Source organism: Castor canadensis, chromosome 4, assembly GCF_047511655.1.
Source record: "Castor canadensis chromosome 4, mCasCan1.hap1v2, whole genome shotgun sequence".
In the NCBI taxonomy this organism is placed as follows: Eukaryota; Metazoa; Chordata; class Mammalia; order Rodentia; family Castoridae; genus Castor; species Castor canadensis.
The window spans coordinates 140,424,722-140,445,549 of NC_133389.1; the positions used below are offsets into that span (position 1 = coordinate 140,424,722).

At 33.7% G+C, this 20,828-nt stretch overlaps 1 protein-coding gene across 1 annotated transcript in view; it reads right to left on the reverse strand.

Annotated features, from left to right (window-relative positions):
• The window catches only part of Col5a2 (collagen type V alpha 2 chain), a 140,534-nt gene that overhangs the window by 66,041 nt on the left and 53,665 nt on the right, over window positions 1-20,828 (reverse strand). Inside the window, exons 2-5 of the mRNA XM_020167066.2 lie at window positions 13,118-13,342; window positions 8,891-8,904; window positions 2,089-2,121; window positions 1,630-1,662 (exon numbers count right to left, since the gene is read on the reverse strand). Of these exons, the coding sequence (XP_020022655.2) occupies window positions 1,630-1,662; window positions 2,089-2,121; window positions 8,891-8,904; window positions 13,118-13,342 (305 nt within the window). The remainder of the gene's footprint in view (window positions 1-1,629; window positions 1,663-2,088; window positions 2,122-8,890; window positions 8,905-13,117; window positions 13,343-20,828) is intronic.

Consider the following 20,828-nt stretch of genomic DNA (forward strand, 5'->3'; position numbering starts at 1 on the left):
TTTTAAGGATCATTTCAGCTATCTTGTGAGCACAAAAAATTTGAGTTGAGATTTGGAGGAGTATTTAAGTGTGTAATCCCAAATTGTCAATGATCCAGGGGAACAAGTTCAGATTGGTACATAATACCCCAAACTACGCATTGCTGTGCTAGCTGCTGATGAAAGCAATGGAAGGAAAAGCCTGTCAGCCTATAGTGGGTTATATGCACTGAGCGATCATTTCTACTTGCCCTAAAATATTGCATCATTTCCACTATACAAAACTCACGATTTTTCAAATCATTCATTGCCATAATTTCTCCTTTAAAAATAACAAATGACCACTACACTTCTAACGTGGTGTTACTGTATTGATATCTGAAAACATCCCCCCCACCCCTGAGAAATGAAAGTCGCAAGGGAGTTTATTTCTCTTCAAAAGAGAATTTTAATTGAGTCATGAAGATTAGATTGCATATTTACCCAACTCAACACATATCATTTGACTATTGTTTTACTTTATTTTTAAAGAAACTCCTAGGTTCAAGAACTTCTTCAATTAGCTCCTGAGAAGCTGGAACTATAGGTGCACACACCATGCCTGGATCAACAGTGCTGTATAAAAGCAAAAAATTCTGGAGGATTAAAGTAGATCTATTAAGCTGTACTAACATCTACCGAAGTTGATTTGATGTGTTTTAAAACTTACATGAAGACCTAGCATTGGGGATCATACCTGTAATCCCAACTACTTGTGAGGTAGAGATCAAGAGTATCATGGTTTGAGGCCAGCCCAGAAAAAAGTTAGATTCAGGGATGGCAAAGTGGCTCAAGTGGTAAAGTACCTACTTAGCAAGCGTGGGGTCCTGAGGTCAGACCTCAGTACCAACAACAATAACAACAAAAAAGGTTAGGTTCACTTAATATCAGTAAACAAACTAGGAGTGGTGGCATACATCTGTAATTCCAGCTACACAGGAGGTTGAGGTAAAGGATCTAGGTCTGAGGCCAGCCCCAGGCAAAAACAGGTGACCCTATCCCAAAAAATAACTAAAGCAAAAATGGGTTGAAATGCAGCTCGAGTGATAGAGCACCTGTCAGCCCTGAGTTCAAACCCCACTACCACCAAGAAAAAATTTAAAAACATAAAATTCACATGAAGTATGTGTATATATGTGTACATGCTATCCATATAGCTGCATACAAATGTTACTGATAATCCAAACTCGAAATAGTTTTTATGCAAAATCTTAAATACTCTATTCTAACATATAACTTCTCAATTTCTGTTGTAATAATGCTGTAAATGACCCCTAATCATATTCAGACAAATATGTGCAATTTTCAATGAACAAGATCAATCTAAATGTAACAATGTAACCATAGGTTGGCTTTCACATAATTAATGGCAACACTAGAACGTGAAGAAAAATACAGTTTACCGATTTCCAAATGAAATGATCACTATGTACTGTTCACTGATACAAAGATATGCCTGAACTTGAAGAATGTCTGAGGCAAAATGATTTTAAAAACTAAGTATCTTTCTTTTACATTCTGTTGTCTTCTAACAGATATACCATGTCTATGAAAATTTTCAGTATCACAGAGAACGAAATAGCATCAAAAACACTGGAGGAAAGTACTTACTGCTGGTCCAGGACGACCACGTATGCCTGTCACCTAAACAACAAACAAAAAAGTTTGTAAAAGTAAAGTTTCCACAGAAATTCAGGAGAGTCAATGGTCAAATGCATAAGAATAACAACAAATGCACAAAAGTAGCAGCGCAGTTTTCTAAACACATGAATGTCATGGATTGATGCCATTTCCTCTATGCTCTATGAATGAGGACATTACCTAAATTCAACTCTAAAGAGGCAGTGATTAAGTCATCAATGCCAAAGGCTAAGAGTCCTAGGTTCAATTCCTGGCACTACCAACATAAACGTTAGAAATATAGAACATTAGGTATTGTATTAAATACTTAATCTGTTTTGTTTGGCTTATGTTATACTATAAACTTAGTAATTTCCTTTTTCTGAGAGAGCAATAACACACAACTACACTACAATTATGTTTGAAAACAGTGTGTACACATGTACTTACAACAGGCACTAGTCCTGGTTCTCCTTTTTGTCCCTATGAAGTAAAAAAAAAACCAGTTAGTAAAGTATAAAAGTTTGGTGGGAATGAACATGTCACACTAAACTAGGCCATATAAACACTGGGAATTTCTAGGAAATAGAAAAATGAAAAAAAAAGAAAGTTAATTGCTTATTAGGACTTTTAGATATTATTCATGAAAAAAAATCTCTAGTCAATCTGATGGGCATGAAAAACATCAACATGTAGAATATGTAAAGTCGTTTCATTTCAGTTTATATAGGGATCAAATACAAACAGATGACTACAACAAGAAGTAGTTGTGATAAAAGAATATAAAGAAAAAGTGCCTTTGAAAAACCACTCAAAGATGTAAAATAAAAAAGAAATTTCAAAGCTGTATATTTGAATTTCACATTCTTAATGAATGACATAGTTTTTAATGACTTAGGAGATGTCATTCTTGAACCACTAATTTCCCTTTTATAGAACTAACAGAAAAAATATTAAATACAATAAGAAATAAGTATGCCTATTTTATAAAAAAAGTGACATAATTGTCATTATGTAGCTCTCAATATCTGAGACAAATGTTGGAAGAAATCAATTGAAAAGGCAAAGAAAATATAGCATGAGACTATCATAATTTAAAGTACAAAAAAATCAAGTTAGTTTATTTTCTTCCACAACAGATGTGGCAAACACAATAGATGTAGATGAAATTTCTTTTCATCCTATGAACTTGGGATTTTCAAAATTTGTATACTTGTGGCCTGATATCAAGTACATAGGTTAAATAACATTAGATGGTTTACACCTTTATGTACTTCTGTTTTGTCACACACTATTTACATTCTCTGTTTCAGGATTTGTCTTCCAACAGATTTGTCCTCCTCCAAGCCATCATTATGTCTCAGCCTACTTGGCATCTTCAGTGTGGCACACAGAAATTTACAATAAGCTATTCTAGGCTGGTGGCATGGCTCAAGTGATCTGGCACCTGCCTAGCAAGCATGAGGTCTTGAGTTCAAACCCCAGTACCCCCCAAAAAAGAATTTCTCAATAAATTCTTGATATACTAATTTCCATTAGCATATTATGAAATAATGTCTTTTATTAGACAATTGGGAATAATGAATACAAATTCAACAGTCATATCCAAAATGTAGGGAAAGGGGAAATAGTTTTAGTCCATTTATCATCTCCTTTCTCATATACTATACATTTATCTAAATATAAAATATGTTCTCATTGTAGGAAATTTGGAAATATACAGAAGAAACTGAACATCCTACTCAACACCCAGGATATAACCACAATTAACATTCTACATTCTTAGTTTTCCAGATAAATGTGCACTTTGATTTATCTAAATAATGCTTCATTATTTTACACTTAGATTTTGGTCTCATTTTTGTATTCTAAAAAACATCTCAATGCATGTACTTGTTTATTAATGTTTTGTGCTACATGTCTAATGACTTAGGATATGTTTCTAGAAATTAAATATGTGAATTAAAAATCATATATATTTTAAACTTTTTGATCTATGTCATCAAATTGAACCACTGAAAGGCACAATTTAATTATATCTTTCCAATAGCATCTCACAACTCAAAATATTTTGTAAAGAAAAATTAAGAATTATTTTATAATCTTGATAATCTTCATGATGGATTCAATGTCTAAACTAACAATAACCTGATGACAGCTGCTGATTCTAATACATAGTTTCCATCCTGCAAGTCAGTAATAAACTGAGAATTCAGTAGAGGAAATGGCTTTACAAAAGCAGGATACAGTTCTATCTGCGGAGTTAAGTTCAGGACAGTAATACAAGATACTAAGAGAAAATTCACATAAGGCTAGGAGAGGATGGTGAGCTTACAAAAAAAAAAACAGGTGTAGTCCTACATTGCTACATCTGTTATCTTCTAGACAGTTTCCATTTCAAAAACCAAAAAAGTGATAAAAATTAACCTTGTGAAAGCAGTAACAGAAGAGATATCTTCAACATGGTTAATTTTAATTGCTTGGAAAGCATATGTATATTTGTGCCCAATAAAAGAGGAACTTTATGAGAATGATGCTAATGAAAAAAATTGCTCCTTCTGAAATAAGTCTAGAAAATAGGTAAGAAGAGAGGAGATATTTTTTCAGTAAAAATGAGAAAGATAGAATTGTCCGATAAGAATAATTGTGAAATTTTTAAGAGATACACAGGTAAATGTAGATTTAACTCTTTGCATTTAGGGGAATGGTATTGTCTGATATCTTTCTTAACCAAATTGTAGGGGATTGATACCTTACATAAGCATTGTGTTGATTCATAATATTTGATGAGATAATTATCTATCAATTTCTGAGTTCCTGATAACAAATCTCCTAATGCTTCCATGATACATCTGTATTTTAAGTCACAGGTGTTAATATTTGTTTCTACTACTTTATTAATATGGGATTTAATGAATTTAATTTTCATATTCATGAAGAATATAACATCCACATGCTCATATTTTGGGTGAGACTAAATTTATTCATCAACTAATGCCAGGTTGATATGCCTCACCAACTTTAGAAGATGTCATTACCATGGAGGCAACCACATTGATTTCCCTACCTCTGTGTCATCTGTATCATTTGCCTCATACAAAGATCTTATTTTTAAAAAGGTCCAATAATTGTTTAGGGGTTAACATGAATTAATTAATTATTACCTTAGTTAATTATAAGTAAAAAAATCAATGTGGATTTAACCAAAAACAAAATGAAAGAGCTCTCGTGCTCATGGATCGGTAGAATCAACATAGTAAAAATGGCTATACTACCAAAAGCAATCTACATGGTTTTTTTTTTTTTTTTTCTGAATCTGGTTTATTGATTTTTTTTATTGTTTTATTACTCATATGTGCATACAATGCTTGGGTCATTTCTCCCCCCTGCCCCCACCCCCTCCCTTACCACCCACTTTGCCCCCTCCCTCTCCCCCCCACCCCCTCAATACCCAGCAGAAACTATTTTGCCCTTATTTCTAATTTTGTTGAAGAGAGAGTATAAGCAGTAATAGGAAGGAACAAGTGTTTATGCTAGTTGAGATAAGGATAGCTATACAGGGAGTTGACTCACATTAATTTCCTGTGTGTGTGTATTACCTTCTAGGTTAATTCTTTTTGATCTAACCTTTTCTCTAGTTGCTGGTCCCCTTTTCCTGTTGGCCTCAGTTGCTTTTAAGGTATTTGCTTTAGTTTCTCTGTGTTAAGGGCAACAAATGCTAGCTAATTTTTTAGGTGTCTTACCTATCCTCACACCTCCCTGTGTGCTCTCGCTTTTATCATGTGTTCAAAGTCCAATCCCCTTGTTTTGTCTGCCCTTGAGCTAATGTCCGCACATGAGGGAGAACATATGATTTTTGGTCTTTTGGGCCAGGCTAACCTCACTCAGAATGATGCTCTCCAATTCCATCCATTTACCAGCAAATGATAACATATCGTTCTTCTTCATGGCTTCATAAAATTCCATTGTGTATAGATACCACATTTTCTTGATCCATTCATCAGTAGTGGGGCATCTTGGCTATTTCCATAATTTGGCTATTGTGAATAGTGTTGCACTACACATGGGTGTGCAAGTACCTCTGGAGTAATCTGTGTCACAGTCTTTTAGGCATATCCCCAAGAGTGGTAGCAATCTACATGTTTAATGCTATTCCCATCAAAATCCCAATGACTTTCATCACAGAGATTGAAAAATCTATCCTAAAGTTCATTTGGAAACACAAGAGACTGTGAATAGCCAAGGCAATATTCAGTAAAAAGAGCAATGCTGGAGGTATCACAATACCTGACTTCAAACTATATTACAAAGCAATAGCAATAAAAACAGCATGGTACTGGCACAAAAACAGACATGAAGACCAGTGGAACAGAATAGAGGACTTGGATATGAATCCACACAACTATACCAACCTCATTTTTGACAAAGGTGCCAAAAATATATGATGGAGAAAAGAGAGCCTCTTCAACAAATGTTGGTGGGAAAAGTAGTTACCCATCTGCAAGAAACTGAAAGTAGATCCGTGTCTATCACTTTGTACTAGTATCAACTCAAAATGGATCAAGGACCTAAATATCAGACCTGAAACTCTGAAGTTACTATAAGAAGGAGTAGGAAACACTCTGGAACTAATAGGTATAGGCAAAGACTTCCTCAATAGAACCCCAGCAACCTTGCAACTAAGAGAAAGGATGGACAAATGGGACTTCATAAAACTAAAAAGCTTCTGCACAACAAAAGAAATGGTCTCTAAACTGAAGAGACCACCCACAGAGTGAGAGAAAATATTTGCCAGCTACACATCAGACAAGGAACTGATAACCAGAATATACAGGGAACTTAAGAAACTAAACTCTCCTAAAATCAATGAACCAATTAAGAAGTGGGCAACTGATCTAAACAGAACTTTCTCAAAAGAAGAAATTCAAATGGCCAAAAAAACACATGAAAAAATGCTCACCATCTCTAGCCATAAAGGAAATGCAAATCAAAACCACACTAAAAAACCACCTCACCCCTGTTAGAATAGCCATCATCAAAAACACCACCCACAACATGTGTTGGCGAGGATGTGGGGAAAAAGGAACCCTAGTCCACTGCTGGTGGGAATGCAAGCTTGTGCAACCACTCTGGAAAAAATTTAGAGACTTCTTAAAAATCTAAACGTAGACCTGCCATATGATCCAGCAATCCCACTCCTGGGGATATACCTAAAGGAATGCAACACAGGTTACTCCAGAGACATCTGCACACTCATGTTTATTGCAGCACTATTCACAATAGCCAAGTTATGGAAACAGCCAAGATGCCCCACTATTGATGAATGGATCAAGAAAATGTGCTACTTGTACGCAATGGAATTTTACTCAGCCATGAAGAAGAATGAGATCTTACCATTTGCAGGTAAATGGATGGAATTGGAGAATATCATTCTGAGTGAGGTCAGCCAGGCTCAGAAGACCAAAAATCATATGTTCTCCTTCATATGCAGACTTTAGATCTAGCACAAATGCAGCAATGTGATTGGACTTGGATCACATGACAAGGGGAGAGCACATATGGGAGATATAGGAATAGGTAGAAAACCCAAAACATGAAAGTGTTTGATGTCCCCACTCCAGAGGAACTAATACAGAAACCTTAAAGCGACATAGGTTAACATGAGAAGGGGATCAGTAACCAGCGTAAAGATCAGTTAGAGATGAATCAACATGGGTTGTAACACATGTGTACATGAAAGCAATGCTAGGAATATTTCTGTATAGCTATCCTTAACTCAACTAGCAAAAACACTTTGTTTTCCTTATTATGTTTATGCCTTTTCTTCAACAAAACTAGTGATAAGTTCAGAACAGGACCTGCCTGGAACTGAGGGAGGGAGGGTATGAGAGGGGGGACGGGGGGAGAAATGACCCAAACAATGTATGCACATGTGAATACATGAATAATCTTTAAAAATGAATTTTTGTGACATTTCTCTGCTTTTATGTTTCTGATGGTATCTGATAATAGATGAAAACAAGTAAAGTAGGTAGTGGCACATGCTTTCAGTATGGCAACTTAGCAACCACTTTGAAGACATTCTTCTTTCAGCTGTCCCACACTGCCTTTAAAAGAAGGCAGCAAATGATACAGCCTACTAGTTGCCTCTCAGTAAGTTGGGTAATTACAACCTGAACAAAACTGATTATATCAGGGAAGTTCTCCCTGTTATTATTTTCCTTCTTTCTATTTCATAGATTCATCTATCTCTCTATCTATACATCCATCATTTACTTTTCACTTTTCTAGTTTAAAGGCCTATACTAATCTTTTAAATTTCAGTTTACTCTAGTTTTCATGTATAAATTAAATGTGAACTAATATTTTCAGTCCTTCTCTTTTGATGTATACTCAAGTTGAAATAGCTTTACTTATTCGAAATAACACAGATTTATTCTATTTCATTATTAACCAAAAAGTGTTAAACTGACCAGGACCTCCCCTTTATAGTATCACTCTCATCTTGTAAAGGAATATCATTATTTTATTTGATTATCTGATAAATCACTTTAATGAAGTTCTATTATGTGGAAAAGTAAAACATATTTAAATTAGCTAGCCATCTGTTTTGTATCTGCCATGACAATTACAGGCATTACCCATTTTTACTCTCTTGATCCCTATGCTGAACTAGGGTCATGGCTATATTCCACCATTGTCCTCATGAGTGTGAAGCTCTTCTCAAGGGTTAGATTTAAAGCTCAATGAAAGTAGAGGAGATGAGAGGAAAATGTGTTTGGGTAAATTTTTCAATTTATTTTGGATTTTTCCTTCTCAGCTAGAGGGAGAGGGACCACAACTCTACCCAAGTCGAACTAACATTTTTTGTTCTTCCTTCCTCTCTCTTCCTTTCTTCCTCCTGTCCTTCCTTTCTCCAATCAAATGTGTATCAAGATGCTATTATGTGTAAAGTGCAGGAAGTACAAGGAGTACATAAGTTAATAAGACACATTCTCTGTCCCTATAGAGTTCACAACTTTCTGCTAGAAACAAATACATGAATAAAAATTAAACATCACATAGATTAGAGACATCTGTAAATCCATAAGCACAGTACTAAACTGTGCTCATTAATTTTTCACAATGTATTTGTACAATGACTTTGTACTTCACAAGAGACTTTCAACCATTTCTGAGCATAGTTCTAAGTGGATAGTACTAAAAAGAATTCTAGTGCTATGGAAAAGAAACTAAGCAAACTAAAACTTACCTTTCTTCCTCTACCTACAAAAAGAAAAGAACACATATGTTATTTTAAGAAGAAATGATTGTGGAAAACATGCTAAATATTTACTTTCAATAGTAAGTTTCTTGTGAATCTAGAATTTAACTCAGATTACTCTACCAATAGTAGGCAAAACTCAAAAGTTGCTTTGGATCAGTTTTTCCATAACAGGGGAAATCTGCTTCGGAAATTCTGACTTGATGTTACTATTCTTCACAATAAATATACAACATTTGAATTCATTGAATTATAAAATTAGATATTAAAGTTACAATGACTTATCTTCACTCAGGGTTCTCCATTGTTGTTTTAATACTTTAATGGGTCATATGCATCAAACCCAAAAATATAATAGAAGTGCACAAATATACAGTGAAAACCCACCTTCTGTTGTGTCCCCCTTTCCTATTCCTATTTCACCCCCCACCATAAAGCCACTGTTACTGGCTTCTTGTATATTTTTCTCAAGTGTTTTGCATATAGAAGCAAATAATAATGCAGACGCTTCTCTCTACCTATTCCATACTGTCCTTCAGTTGTCTGCATATCTTATAGACATTGAAATCTTAGAGTTCATTGTGTATCAATAAATAGTTTATTACATTTATTTTTAAAATTCAGGATTTCATTTATGAATCTACCACAATCTGCTTAGCTAACATTCACTTTTCCCTATGATGGCCATTTGGGTTGTTTCAAATTATGAGCTATCACTAGGATACTCTTTATTACCCAACCAGTTCAATTTGAAGAATGAAAATGAAAACCTATTTAATATGCCTGGAAAATTGGTGTAATTTTTCATGAACAAATGAGGAGCAATGATGGTGGTAGCTACTACAAATAATGCTGCAATGAATAATGATTACCATATGACCCTATGTAGATACATTTGCAAGATACAATCCCCAAAACCCCTTTTTAGTCAAAGGGCACAGGCATTTATATATTATCAATATCTCTTCATACAGATTATTCTACTTTACATTTCCACAATCGATGTACATATTTCCCCACAGGCAATACACAGTGATAACCAGTCTACTAACAAACATTTTGATTTGGAACATGATAGCTAATAGTAGCTTCATTTGTAATTGTTTTATTATGAGGAAACTTGAAGTCATCATGTTGAAGAACCATTTGTATTTCCTTTTTAAAAATATAATTATTTACCTATCCTATTTATATTGTGCCATTGCTACTTTAATTATTTATAGCTAAGATATCATTATATGTAAAGAATAATCATTGTAAGTGAATTTGAAATTTTTTAACATTGTGGGGGGTTTTTGTTGTTTTTTGTTTTTGGTGGTACTGGCGTTTGACTCAAGTCTTCACATTTGCAAGGCAAGTGCTCTACCAAAGGGCTGGGCCATGCCTTCAGCCATTTTTTCTCTGGTTATTTTGGAGATATTGTGTCACTGTGTTCCTAGATTATGATCCTCTTTTTTTACACCTCTGGGTACCCCTGAGATAAGATATGTATGCCACCACGCCCAGATTTTTTCTATTGAGATGAGGTTTTGCAAACTTTTTGCCCAGTCTGGCCTTGAATCACTATCCTCCCAATCTCAGCCCCCCGTGTAGCTAGGATTACAGGTGTGAGCCATCAATGCCTGGTATATTACTCAATTTTTGTGTCATGCAACTGTTTACTATCCTTATGGCTTCTGGCTTTGAGTTAGAGTTAAGAAAGCCTTTTTACATCAGTAATATAAAATGTTCGCCTCTATTATCTTTGGAGCCAGTATACATTTAATCTTCATCGTTGAAGTCATTGATTTATCTGGTATAGGATGTATGACTATTATTGAACTTAGGTTTTATTTGGAAGCTTGCTCAGCCCTCCCAACAAGATGTTTTGAAAAATCATGTTTTCTCCACTGTTAAGATTCCTTCTTTTCATAGTCAAAATGGTCATGTATATTCATATCAGCTTCAAGACAATTTCTTTAAATTGAACTCCATCTATTCACTATCTAGATCACATTTTCAACTTAATGAGGCCTAGTCACTACTTAATTACTCTTCTTTCTTCTTTATTAATCTTTATTTTTCTTACTCTTTCTTATTTATTTTTGCTTACATGTCAAATTTTAAAAGAAAGAGGGCTGTGCATATACTGGTTTACATTCTTATCTCTAAGAACATAATAGGGCATTCAATTTATTAAACTGTTTGAATTAATTGCATTTTAAAGTTTTCTTCAGATATATGTTGTATAGTTTCTGTTAAGTTTATCCTTAGGTATCTGTTCACAATATAAATAAGGGATTTTTAAATTCCCACTATTGATATTATCAGACATTATATATAATAATAAATATTAATTTCTGCTGGTTAATTCCATACTAACTGCCTTACTAAATTCTCTTATTTTTGTAGGAATTTTTAGTCAGTCTTCTCAGGTTTTTTTTGTAAGGATACAATTATATTTCCTGCAGAGAGATATTTTGGCTCTTCTTTTAAATTTTCTTAACCTCTGATTTCTTTCACATGTATAACTGTTCAGGCACATTGTTAAGTTAACGATTTTCTTGTATTATATCATTATTCACTGTATCCCATTGCATTAATTTCTTGCTTGGAGATTCTTCTCTGCTATCCTTGGTCTGCCTTCTACATCTATTATTTTCTTTCTAATTTCAATTATCTTTTAATTTTACTTTTATTATTTTGCTTTTCTCTCTGTCTTTTACATCTCTTGATATATTTTTTGAAAAATCAACTCTCTTTGTGCTTCTTTCTATTTCTTCTTCATTTCCCTTTGATGGTTTTAGCTTTCTATCATTTTTACCAAACCATTACTCTGTTTTTCTGTTTTAAGGCCTTCTTTCTTAAAAACATTTTATTTATTTCATGGTAAAATAACTGGTCAGAATTTTGAGGGTTTTGTTTGCTTGTTTTTGTGGTATTGGGGTTTGAACTCAAGGCTTACACATTTGCTAGGCTCTCTACAGCTTGAGTCACACCCCAGCCTTGGTTAGAATTTTTATCTGACCTATGCTAACATATTTACCAGTGTTTTCTTTATTGCATAAATTTAACTGAACTCAGTTACCTTTTTATTTATTGTTCATTTGTATAATACTGTTTCCAGATCCTTTTTCATTGTTCCTCTTGGTATCCATTGTGCTTTCCTAGACCAGCTATTTATAGGAAGCCCTATATTTTGCTGTGTTTTGTGATATTTGGCAACATTCGCAACTTACTATGTGCTTATCCCCACAGGTTTAATTTTACTTGATCTGGGACTTCTTCAAAGACTATATTTACTTCAGATTTCCCTTACATTTCTGGTTTTTAATTCTTCCTAGGATATCTCCATCATGTTGCTGAAATTGAGTTTAAGTATTTATTCAAGGCACATTATTAATGCTGGACAGTATCCAAGAGAAGAGGTAAGCTGCTGTTATTGACCCCATGTCCATGGCACTAAATACTTCACTACATTTACTGTTACTTGCAAAGAATTTTTTTTAATGGAGCCTTGATATTGTCTTGACAATGATGTCTGTAAGTCTCTACTAAGGACTGCCAAAACAACCTATAAGTTTATTGTTGCTCTTACCTAGTTTATTTAAACACATAAGTATGAACTTGTTTTCTTTAACTGCAACACGTGTACTCATACCCAAATACATATATCTGTCATATACTCTTTTTCTTTAAAAAATATTGTTAAAAACAATAATTTATATCCTTCCATTCTCTTACCTTACCTAGCCAACATTAAAAACCAATACTGCATTTATGACCCAATGTCATAGAAGGTACTTTGACATTAAGTTATATTAGGGACAATTATTCCATTTCTTAGGGAAAAGTTGGTACTAGAGAAAATAAATATGTTTTCTACATTTCCTCTTGGACACTAAAGAATTTCATAGAAAACCTATAAACATTAAGACACCCATCACAGATGTAGCAACAAATGACCATATTAAGACACACAAAAAAATTCTTAAATTAGACATAACCACTCAAAATCGAGTAAAAACTTCCTCTGATATTTAAGAATACAAGAAATTACTGTATGTTTCTATGTAACATTAGATTAAAATAAGTGAACAAAATCATTAACCCCTTATGACACTTAATAAGTTGCTCTAATTATTGCTTGAGCTGCTGAACCCTGAAAGCAAAATTCACTGTAACTGTAAAGGTGAGTCACTGGCTCCATTCTGAGCTGGCCATAAACATTCTTACCAAAGTTGGTATTTCCATCTCCATGTGACTGTGGACATGTAGGACAGCACTCTCCAGGAAGTGCCACAGGGTTGGCACAGTTGAGCACTTCACGGCACTCTATCTTATCACAAAGAATGGCTCCATTGTCACAGACACAGATCTGGCAAGGGGAAGGTTTCCAAATGTCCCTGTTTAAGTACATCTGGCCATTCTGAGTGCAAGCTATTTCTTCACTATATCCATCTGAAATAAGATGAAGAAAGGGAATTAGTAATACAAAATTTTGGAACTTGACAAATATTTAAGACAATGATTCATCTTATGAGTTCTAAAATATTATTGGCTAAGAAATAACCTCCTGAAGATAACAACACAGATGAACTTATTCTATTTAACCTTTACATATAAAATAATATGTAACTCATTATAGAATGATTATAGTACTTAGATCTTCCCCTGGTAGAGGAAAAAAGGAAAAGGATCCAAAGTTGTATATTTTTAACCAGAAGGCTTGCCATAAAATTTAATTTTTTAAGATACGAATGCTCAGTATGAGATTACTAAAGAGGGGTTAAAAATAAGCCATTTGAAAAGGGACAGAAAACAAATATTTCAAATGAAAACATGTAAATTTAATATTTAGTGAACCTTTAAACTCACTTTAAACTTTAGATTAGCAAGTCCTACATCAAGAGACAGTACATACTCACGTAGACAAACTTCAAAAGAAAGAAGTATGGGCTTATTAAAATTATTTTAAACATAAAGTGAAAAAGAACAACCATTTCCTAATTCATGGATTAGATTCTAATTAGTCATACTAAACTAAATGTCTGCCAATTGCTTTTCTATTTTTAGATAAAAGTTTAAGAAAGATTAAGAAAATATTTACACACATTTGCACACACATTGATGATTCTATTATAGTTATATTTAGAAACATAATTTATGTCTTAGCTGCAATTTTTATAAGGCACTAAACTGTAGTATGTCAAAACATAAAGTGGATCACGTACCCTTGATTAAGTACTTCAAAAATTTCCCAATTACTTAAATTCAAACCCTTTATGAAAGTTAAAGGCCTTGCTTTCTGGTCTTGCACAAATTGATCCTGTTTTCTGGATCTTTTCTCTCCTTCATCACAAGCTCTCATAGCTATTATGGGTTGCTTAGTGGTCACCTCCAACCAAATTGTCAGTACCCTACATGAATTAGATTTCCTTTACTCAATTGATATGCATCCCAGAACTCTTTAAAGAACTCAGTCATTCAGCCACTCATTCATTTTTATTGTATGTTATATACAAGGAACTTGAAGAGAACAGATAGGCAAAATTCACTGCCTCATAAAATTTATTATAATTAGTTTTAATTAACTTATTTTTATTATTTTTTATTTTCTTATTTGTTATATTGGATAGCAAACTCCACCAAGTTAAGGACTATATGTATTTTGTTCATCATTGCATTTTAATGCTTTAAATCATACCATTCATAGAATTATCATTCAATAACCACTTATTGAATAGATAAACAGAAGAAAGGAAGGAAGGAAGGAAGGAAGGAAGGAAGGAAGGAAGGAAGGAAGGAAGGAAGGAAGGAAGGAAGGAAGGAAGGAAGGAAGGAAGGAAAGAAGAAAGGAAGGAAGGAAGGGAGGGAGAGAGGGAGGGAGGAAGGGAACTGCACAGAATCAACTTTGTAAAAAAGTAAAATTTAATAATATATTTGCAATTTATTTTGAGAGACATTATCATCTGGCATGTAGATACACTCAATGACAATTCTGAACCACAGATGAAAATGACTTCAGTTCAGGATAATAATATAAACCCATGAATGTACCTTATACAATATTTTGTTAATTATATCTCAATGAAGCTAAAAACTAACATCTCACCACCCTATGCAATAATTTGCTTCAAATATTTAATCTTTCATCACAGATATTTGGCAAATGGAAATTTTCTTTCAGAGTATATACTATAGCCTCTTGACTGTATGCAATATGTCTTTATCAAAAGATTTTTACCACATAATATGTAGCTAATCAACAAAACAATGGATCTGGGTGCACAGTGCTATTAAAGACATACAAAACATAGGAGAAAATGGGATTTATGGTTTTTGTTTTGTTTTGTTTGCTGGTGGCCTTGCCTTTGTTAAGGCAGGTACTCTACTACTTGAGTCATGCCCCCAGCCAGGAATTATGCTTTAATGTGATTTTCCGTAATGCTATTTTGACAAACAAAAAGAAGTGTAAACATTGAATAAGTAGTATGATATTTAAATGAAAGTTTAGTTTAAAACAGTGTGGTTAGTTCCATGATGAAAATTTCCAAAACTCGATCTATATAAAAATGAGCTTATGTGTATGTTCTTCGAACAATTTAAGTGAATAAGTTAAAAATAACTTCATAAAGTTTTATGATTGAGAAGAAAATATCCAGTAACATCCCTGAAAATGAGATATGTATGCCAGACCAATTAGCTTGTTTTTCCCCACAACCTGGGCAGGGATAGTTGAGGGAGAGCTTAATGATCAAACATATTTATGAAAGAGAAAGATAAGAGGAGCTAGTACTGAATGTCCTCAAAAATATATCTTATCATTGTGCAGTATCACATATATGTTGATTCCTACCTAAATATCTATTTATATAATAAAAATACAAATTTCACACAAACCATTATATAATATACAGTCGTTAATTACATGTATTTAATATATTTTATGGCATGCATTTTATTATAATATGATGACACGCAATGAGGTTGTAAGGTAGATATCATTAAAATGTGTGAGGAACTCTCCAGAGGATGACTTAATTCTGTTTTCTGTGGCTCCTTCTGGGTTGGAATAAAATGTTGTGCTCTGTCAGATCTGTGTTAATACATAGAATGGCAACTCCTTCCTGGATGTTTAAGATTCATGACCTCAATCCAAGGGGCAAAAAAGTGGATCAATGCATTACTTTCTGTAAATGACAATGTTAAAAGCTAGTCTTATATGCTAATTCATCACTGGTCTCTTTTTCCTGAGAATATATAATTAAATTTAAGATGCAGGCATCTTGCAATTTTCATGTTTCTACTTGACAGTTTTACACCTTGTGATTAGTCTGTGCCTTCTGTTTTCTACAGAGACATCGACTTAAATGAGCAGTGAAATAGAAAATAACAAACTTGAAAAAGTTTGCAGCAAATTGTCACGGCATAATTATTTTACGAGGATGATAAAATAAAAAATAAGAAGCCCTACTGCCTCTTCTACCCAAATCACAAAATTTACAATGTACTTGTGTAAACAAATGTTTTTGTATAATCTGAAAAGGAGTCTAAAACTGTAATTTTGTGCTACTTACATTTTTTGTTGCTATTTATGGTTCTTTAAAATTTAGGACCACTGGTAGAAATCTCACAGTACTTTCATTTTTTTGTAGTTGTGGATGTTATAATTTGCCTAATTTTTATCTGTCAAGCTGTAAGATTCTTTTCCCTTTACTAAATGTTTCAGCAAATTGAATCCATTATGAAGTCATTCCCACAAAACTCCTGGCACTGATATCTTAGAAAGAGGAGACGTATTTTATCTGACCACATTTTATTGGAAATTAATTCAAATGTTCTGTTTCCCATATATTTTCATACATTTGTTTTCTCATAAATCTTATGTTCTTTTGAATTTAATCATCAAAATTTAGTCCTTAATCACTAGATGGCAGACCAAACCCACCATCTTATTATAATAAAAAATTGAAAACTTACATTCTCTGAACTTTTACTTGCCAACTGTGGACCACACCCTGAATTTCCATTCCTTTATACACAGCATTTATACACAGGCAAAGAAGCCTGCATAGAAATATTGGAACCTTTGAGTGACCCAGAGAGATACGATTCTAAATCACATAACTAAAGTTCTTTCTTGCAGAAATTAAGGGAAGTATTTGTCTATCCATATTCATATCACAATTATGCATTATAACTAAAATGTGGAAGTAACCTAAGCACCATTAACCAAAGTGCTTCCTTGAAGAGATAATATGGAGTATTCATATGTTACAAGAATTTTAAATCTCCTATTCAGACAAGTCCTTGTCCAGATCATTTTCCCCATTTTCTTTCTGGGAGCCAGAACAGTGCTTATTTCAGTAAACTTAACCTACTGTCATATAATTAGTCTTTGGTAAATGTATTTGTAGCATGAATGATTGTGTACATGAATGCAGGAAAAAATAGCTAGTTCACTCATATGCTTATTAAAAAGATAGCAGTTTTAACTCTCTCCTCCTCTCCTAAGCTTCCCACAGAAGATATGCACTTAGAATCTTTATTTCAAAAGAAAAGGAAATGAGTCACATATTGTCTCCGATGCCAGACCTCTGTATGGCCAGCAAGGAGGAAGAGTATGTCGGCCATATCAGCTCAATTGCCTTCTTGACCCAGTTCACCTAAGTCTCTGCTAGAGTTATGAAAGTCTGGGTTGCCACTATTCAAAGTTTTTCTGATTGTAGGTGTCTCTGAAGGACTGTACCCAAGAAACTGTCAGCTTGAGGACAACAGAGGCAGTAACAAAGCAGCCCCTATGTGTCTCTCTAGACCAAGCCACATACGCTGCTTTTAGTGTTGCACAACTTTGCAGAAGGTGCTGACTAGGTTCCAGAGAATCTTCTCGGGAAGTCTCTCCCTTCTTTCTGCTCTGGAGCACATCATAGAGGGAAGATAAGAAGGAAGAGCATACATTTCTTCCTTAAGCCTCAGATAAGTAAGTGCTAATAATTCCATGTCCATGATTTCTTTTCTCTTTATCCAATCTCCAAAGCTTTAAAAGTCAGAAACATGGAAATTCACCAGGCATAGTTGACAGGGAACTGCTACCTACTTTGACAATTTTTTTCCCACCACAACCCCAAAGTGTGTGGGACGGTAGGTGAGTCTAGAGCAGGCCTATTAGGATTTGTATCTTTTTCTTCAATCTATTGCAGTTTCACTTTCTAGTGAGAACTCAAATTTAAATAGATTTTTAGGTACTTTACAACCTAGTACTTTTTTGTGCCTTCCACATTCTTTTTCATTGTATCAACTGAACAAGAGTAAGTGTTTGTTATGGCTTCAATATGAAGTATGCTCACAAAAGACTCATGTGCTGAAGGTTTGGTCCCCAGCCATTGGTGCTATTGAGAGGTGATTCGATCATGAGGTTATTAACTTCATCAGTGGATTCATTCTTTGTCAAGTTCCAAGCTGAATGTGCTGTTAGGATGTATGGTAGGTGGAGGTCATTAGGGATGTGACTTGAGGGTTGTATCTTGTCCTTGGTCCATATCTGTTGGTCTCTCTTCCACCTGTCCTCCATGAGGTAAGCCATTTTGCTTCATTGCATGTTTCCTGCTGTGATATTGTGCCACACACATCAGCCCAGAAGCAATAGAGCCCAGTGACTATAAATCCATCCTCACTTCAGTTGTTTGTCACAACAAACCAAAGCTGTCTAACACAGTATTCAATATTATTTGAGTTGAGTTAAATCCCTAGTCCACTAAAGACAATCTTATTTTATACTGTAACGTAAACAATGACGATTTTAAACATGATCTTTAAATCTGAAAACATAAAAAGAAGACAACTCACATACAGTATTTTGGAGCAGCATAAAAATAAAACAAGTTTGATAAACTGGCTATGAAGGTGGTAGTATTTTCAGTTCAGCCCCTCAACAATTCTCAATCTTATATACAAAGGCTTTTCACTTAACTAGTAAATCTGCTGGTTTACTTTCCTTATGATGGAAAAAACAAAAAGGAAAGACTGTCACATTCAGTACTATTTATGTTTCTTTTCATGTGTCATTGGGAAATATAAATGATTGTGGCTGAGATGTGAAAATAAGTCTACACTGATTGAACATACAATGCTCATCTACAGTTCTTTTTGAAAGAACAACTTTCATGCTACTTATGCTCTTGACATAGACACTTTTATCTCCCAAGCCACTGGGAGATAAAAGTGAATAGCTGCAAAGATACCACAAAGAGAATTGGATCAAACTTATATTCTATACACTAGAAATTTGTATGATAATTTTTATAGCAAACCCTATTCATATGATTAAATATTTATCTCCCTCCCCAACAGGATATTGCTTGAGATATAAGGGAGAACCAAAAATCTGCTTTAAAATGGATCATGGCATCTATTGCAGTCTGGAGACAAATGATCTAAGTAACAAACTCTCACATTACCTTCATGTTTCTTTCATTCCCTGAAAATCTCATCTCAAATGAGACCTTGTCCATAAAATCTGCTCTGACCACCTTAAGAAAAATGCAAATTGTCACTTACACATAAAATCATGACATTGTCAATTCACTAATTCTTAATCTTTTCTTCTCAAATTGCCTATCCTCCTGCCTCAGCATCCTGCATGCTGGGATTATAGGCATGTATCACCACACCATTCTTATATCTATTACTTTTCTCTTTTTGTTTTAATGTTGTAATTATCACTTTCAAAACTACTACATTATTGGATTTTTTTAAAAAATACTTCATTGTTTGTCTCCTCATGATAAAATTGTAACTCTCTAAGAACAGTTATAAATCATTCTGCTTTTTTCATAAATTTATCCAGATATCCTAGAATAGTGTGAAGATCACAGTTGGTACTCAGCAGAAGATTTTAGTTGAATTAAATTAGTGTACATTAATTGTTTTTTCAATAATTTAGGTAGTAAGTCATTTTGTAATACTCTATAAAAAGTCAAGTGTAAGAATATCAAAGAAGATATTTAGATGATATTGGTTGCAAAATGATTCATTTCAATCCTGAGTTTCTATATAATTTGTATAGAAAACTCATTCTTAGCTCTTTTACTCAAAAGTGGGCCATACCTGCAGAATATAAACTACCTGAGATTATGAATATTATTAGTATTAATATTATTCATCTGAGATATTTTATCCTAAAAAGAGCAATATTTTACTCTTTTTTTATAACTGAGAATTATTATATTTCAAAAGAATATTAAGTATGGGATACTCAGATGGGCATAAAATTAAGTATTTATATAAGACATTTGTAGAATCAATTTAACTATGTATCTTGTGATTTCTTTGCAGCTGCATTTTACATTCTTTTCCCATATTCTCTGATACAAAAGAAAATTTAGTTCCTCCAAATAAAACCCATATATCATAGTTGCCTTTTTCTTCTTATTGAATCTGTAGTCAGTTATTCTTTATTCATTGCCCTTGCATTGACACTTCTTTTACAATCAACTAAACAGCTGACATTTTTTAATGGCCCTTTGATCCTATTCATTTTGCTCCCAAGTATTTTAAAAATACTTTTAAGGAGGTTTCTAAAGAGAATTTAAAGAGTTGCCTCTCTCTGCACCATTCTCTCTGGAACTCATTTCTGGAAGCTGGGGGTGGGAGGGAGAAGGACCATGAGTACTTTCAGACTGAAAGCATAATTTCTAAATTTACCCCCCTGCATATATCTGTTGATCTAAACTAATTCTCACTTTTGTTCTAAGCTGCCTAGATATTAGTTTGCATCTATTTCATAAATATTAAAAATTAGGTGATTTTACTGAAGAATATAAATGAAAATAGGTTTTACTCTGTTGACATTCCCTTGCAAATCACACCCAGAATAAGACTATAATCATTATCTCAGAACCTAAATCATTTTTTCATCTCATATCCAGTTTATCCTTTATAATGT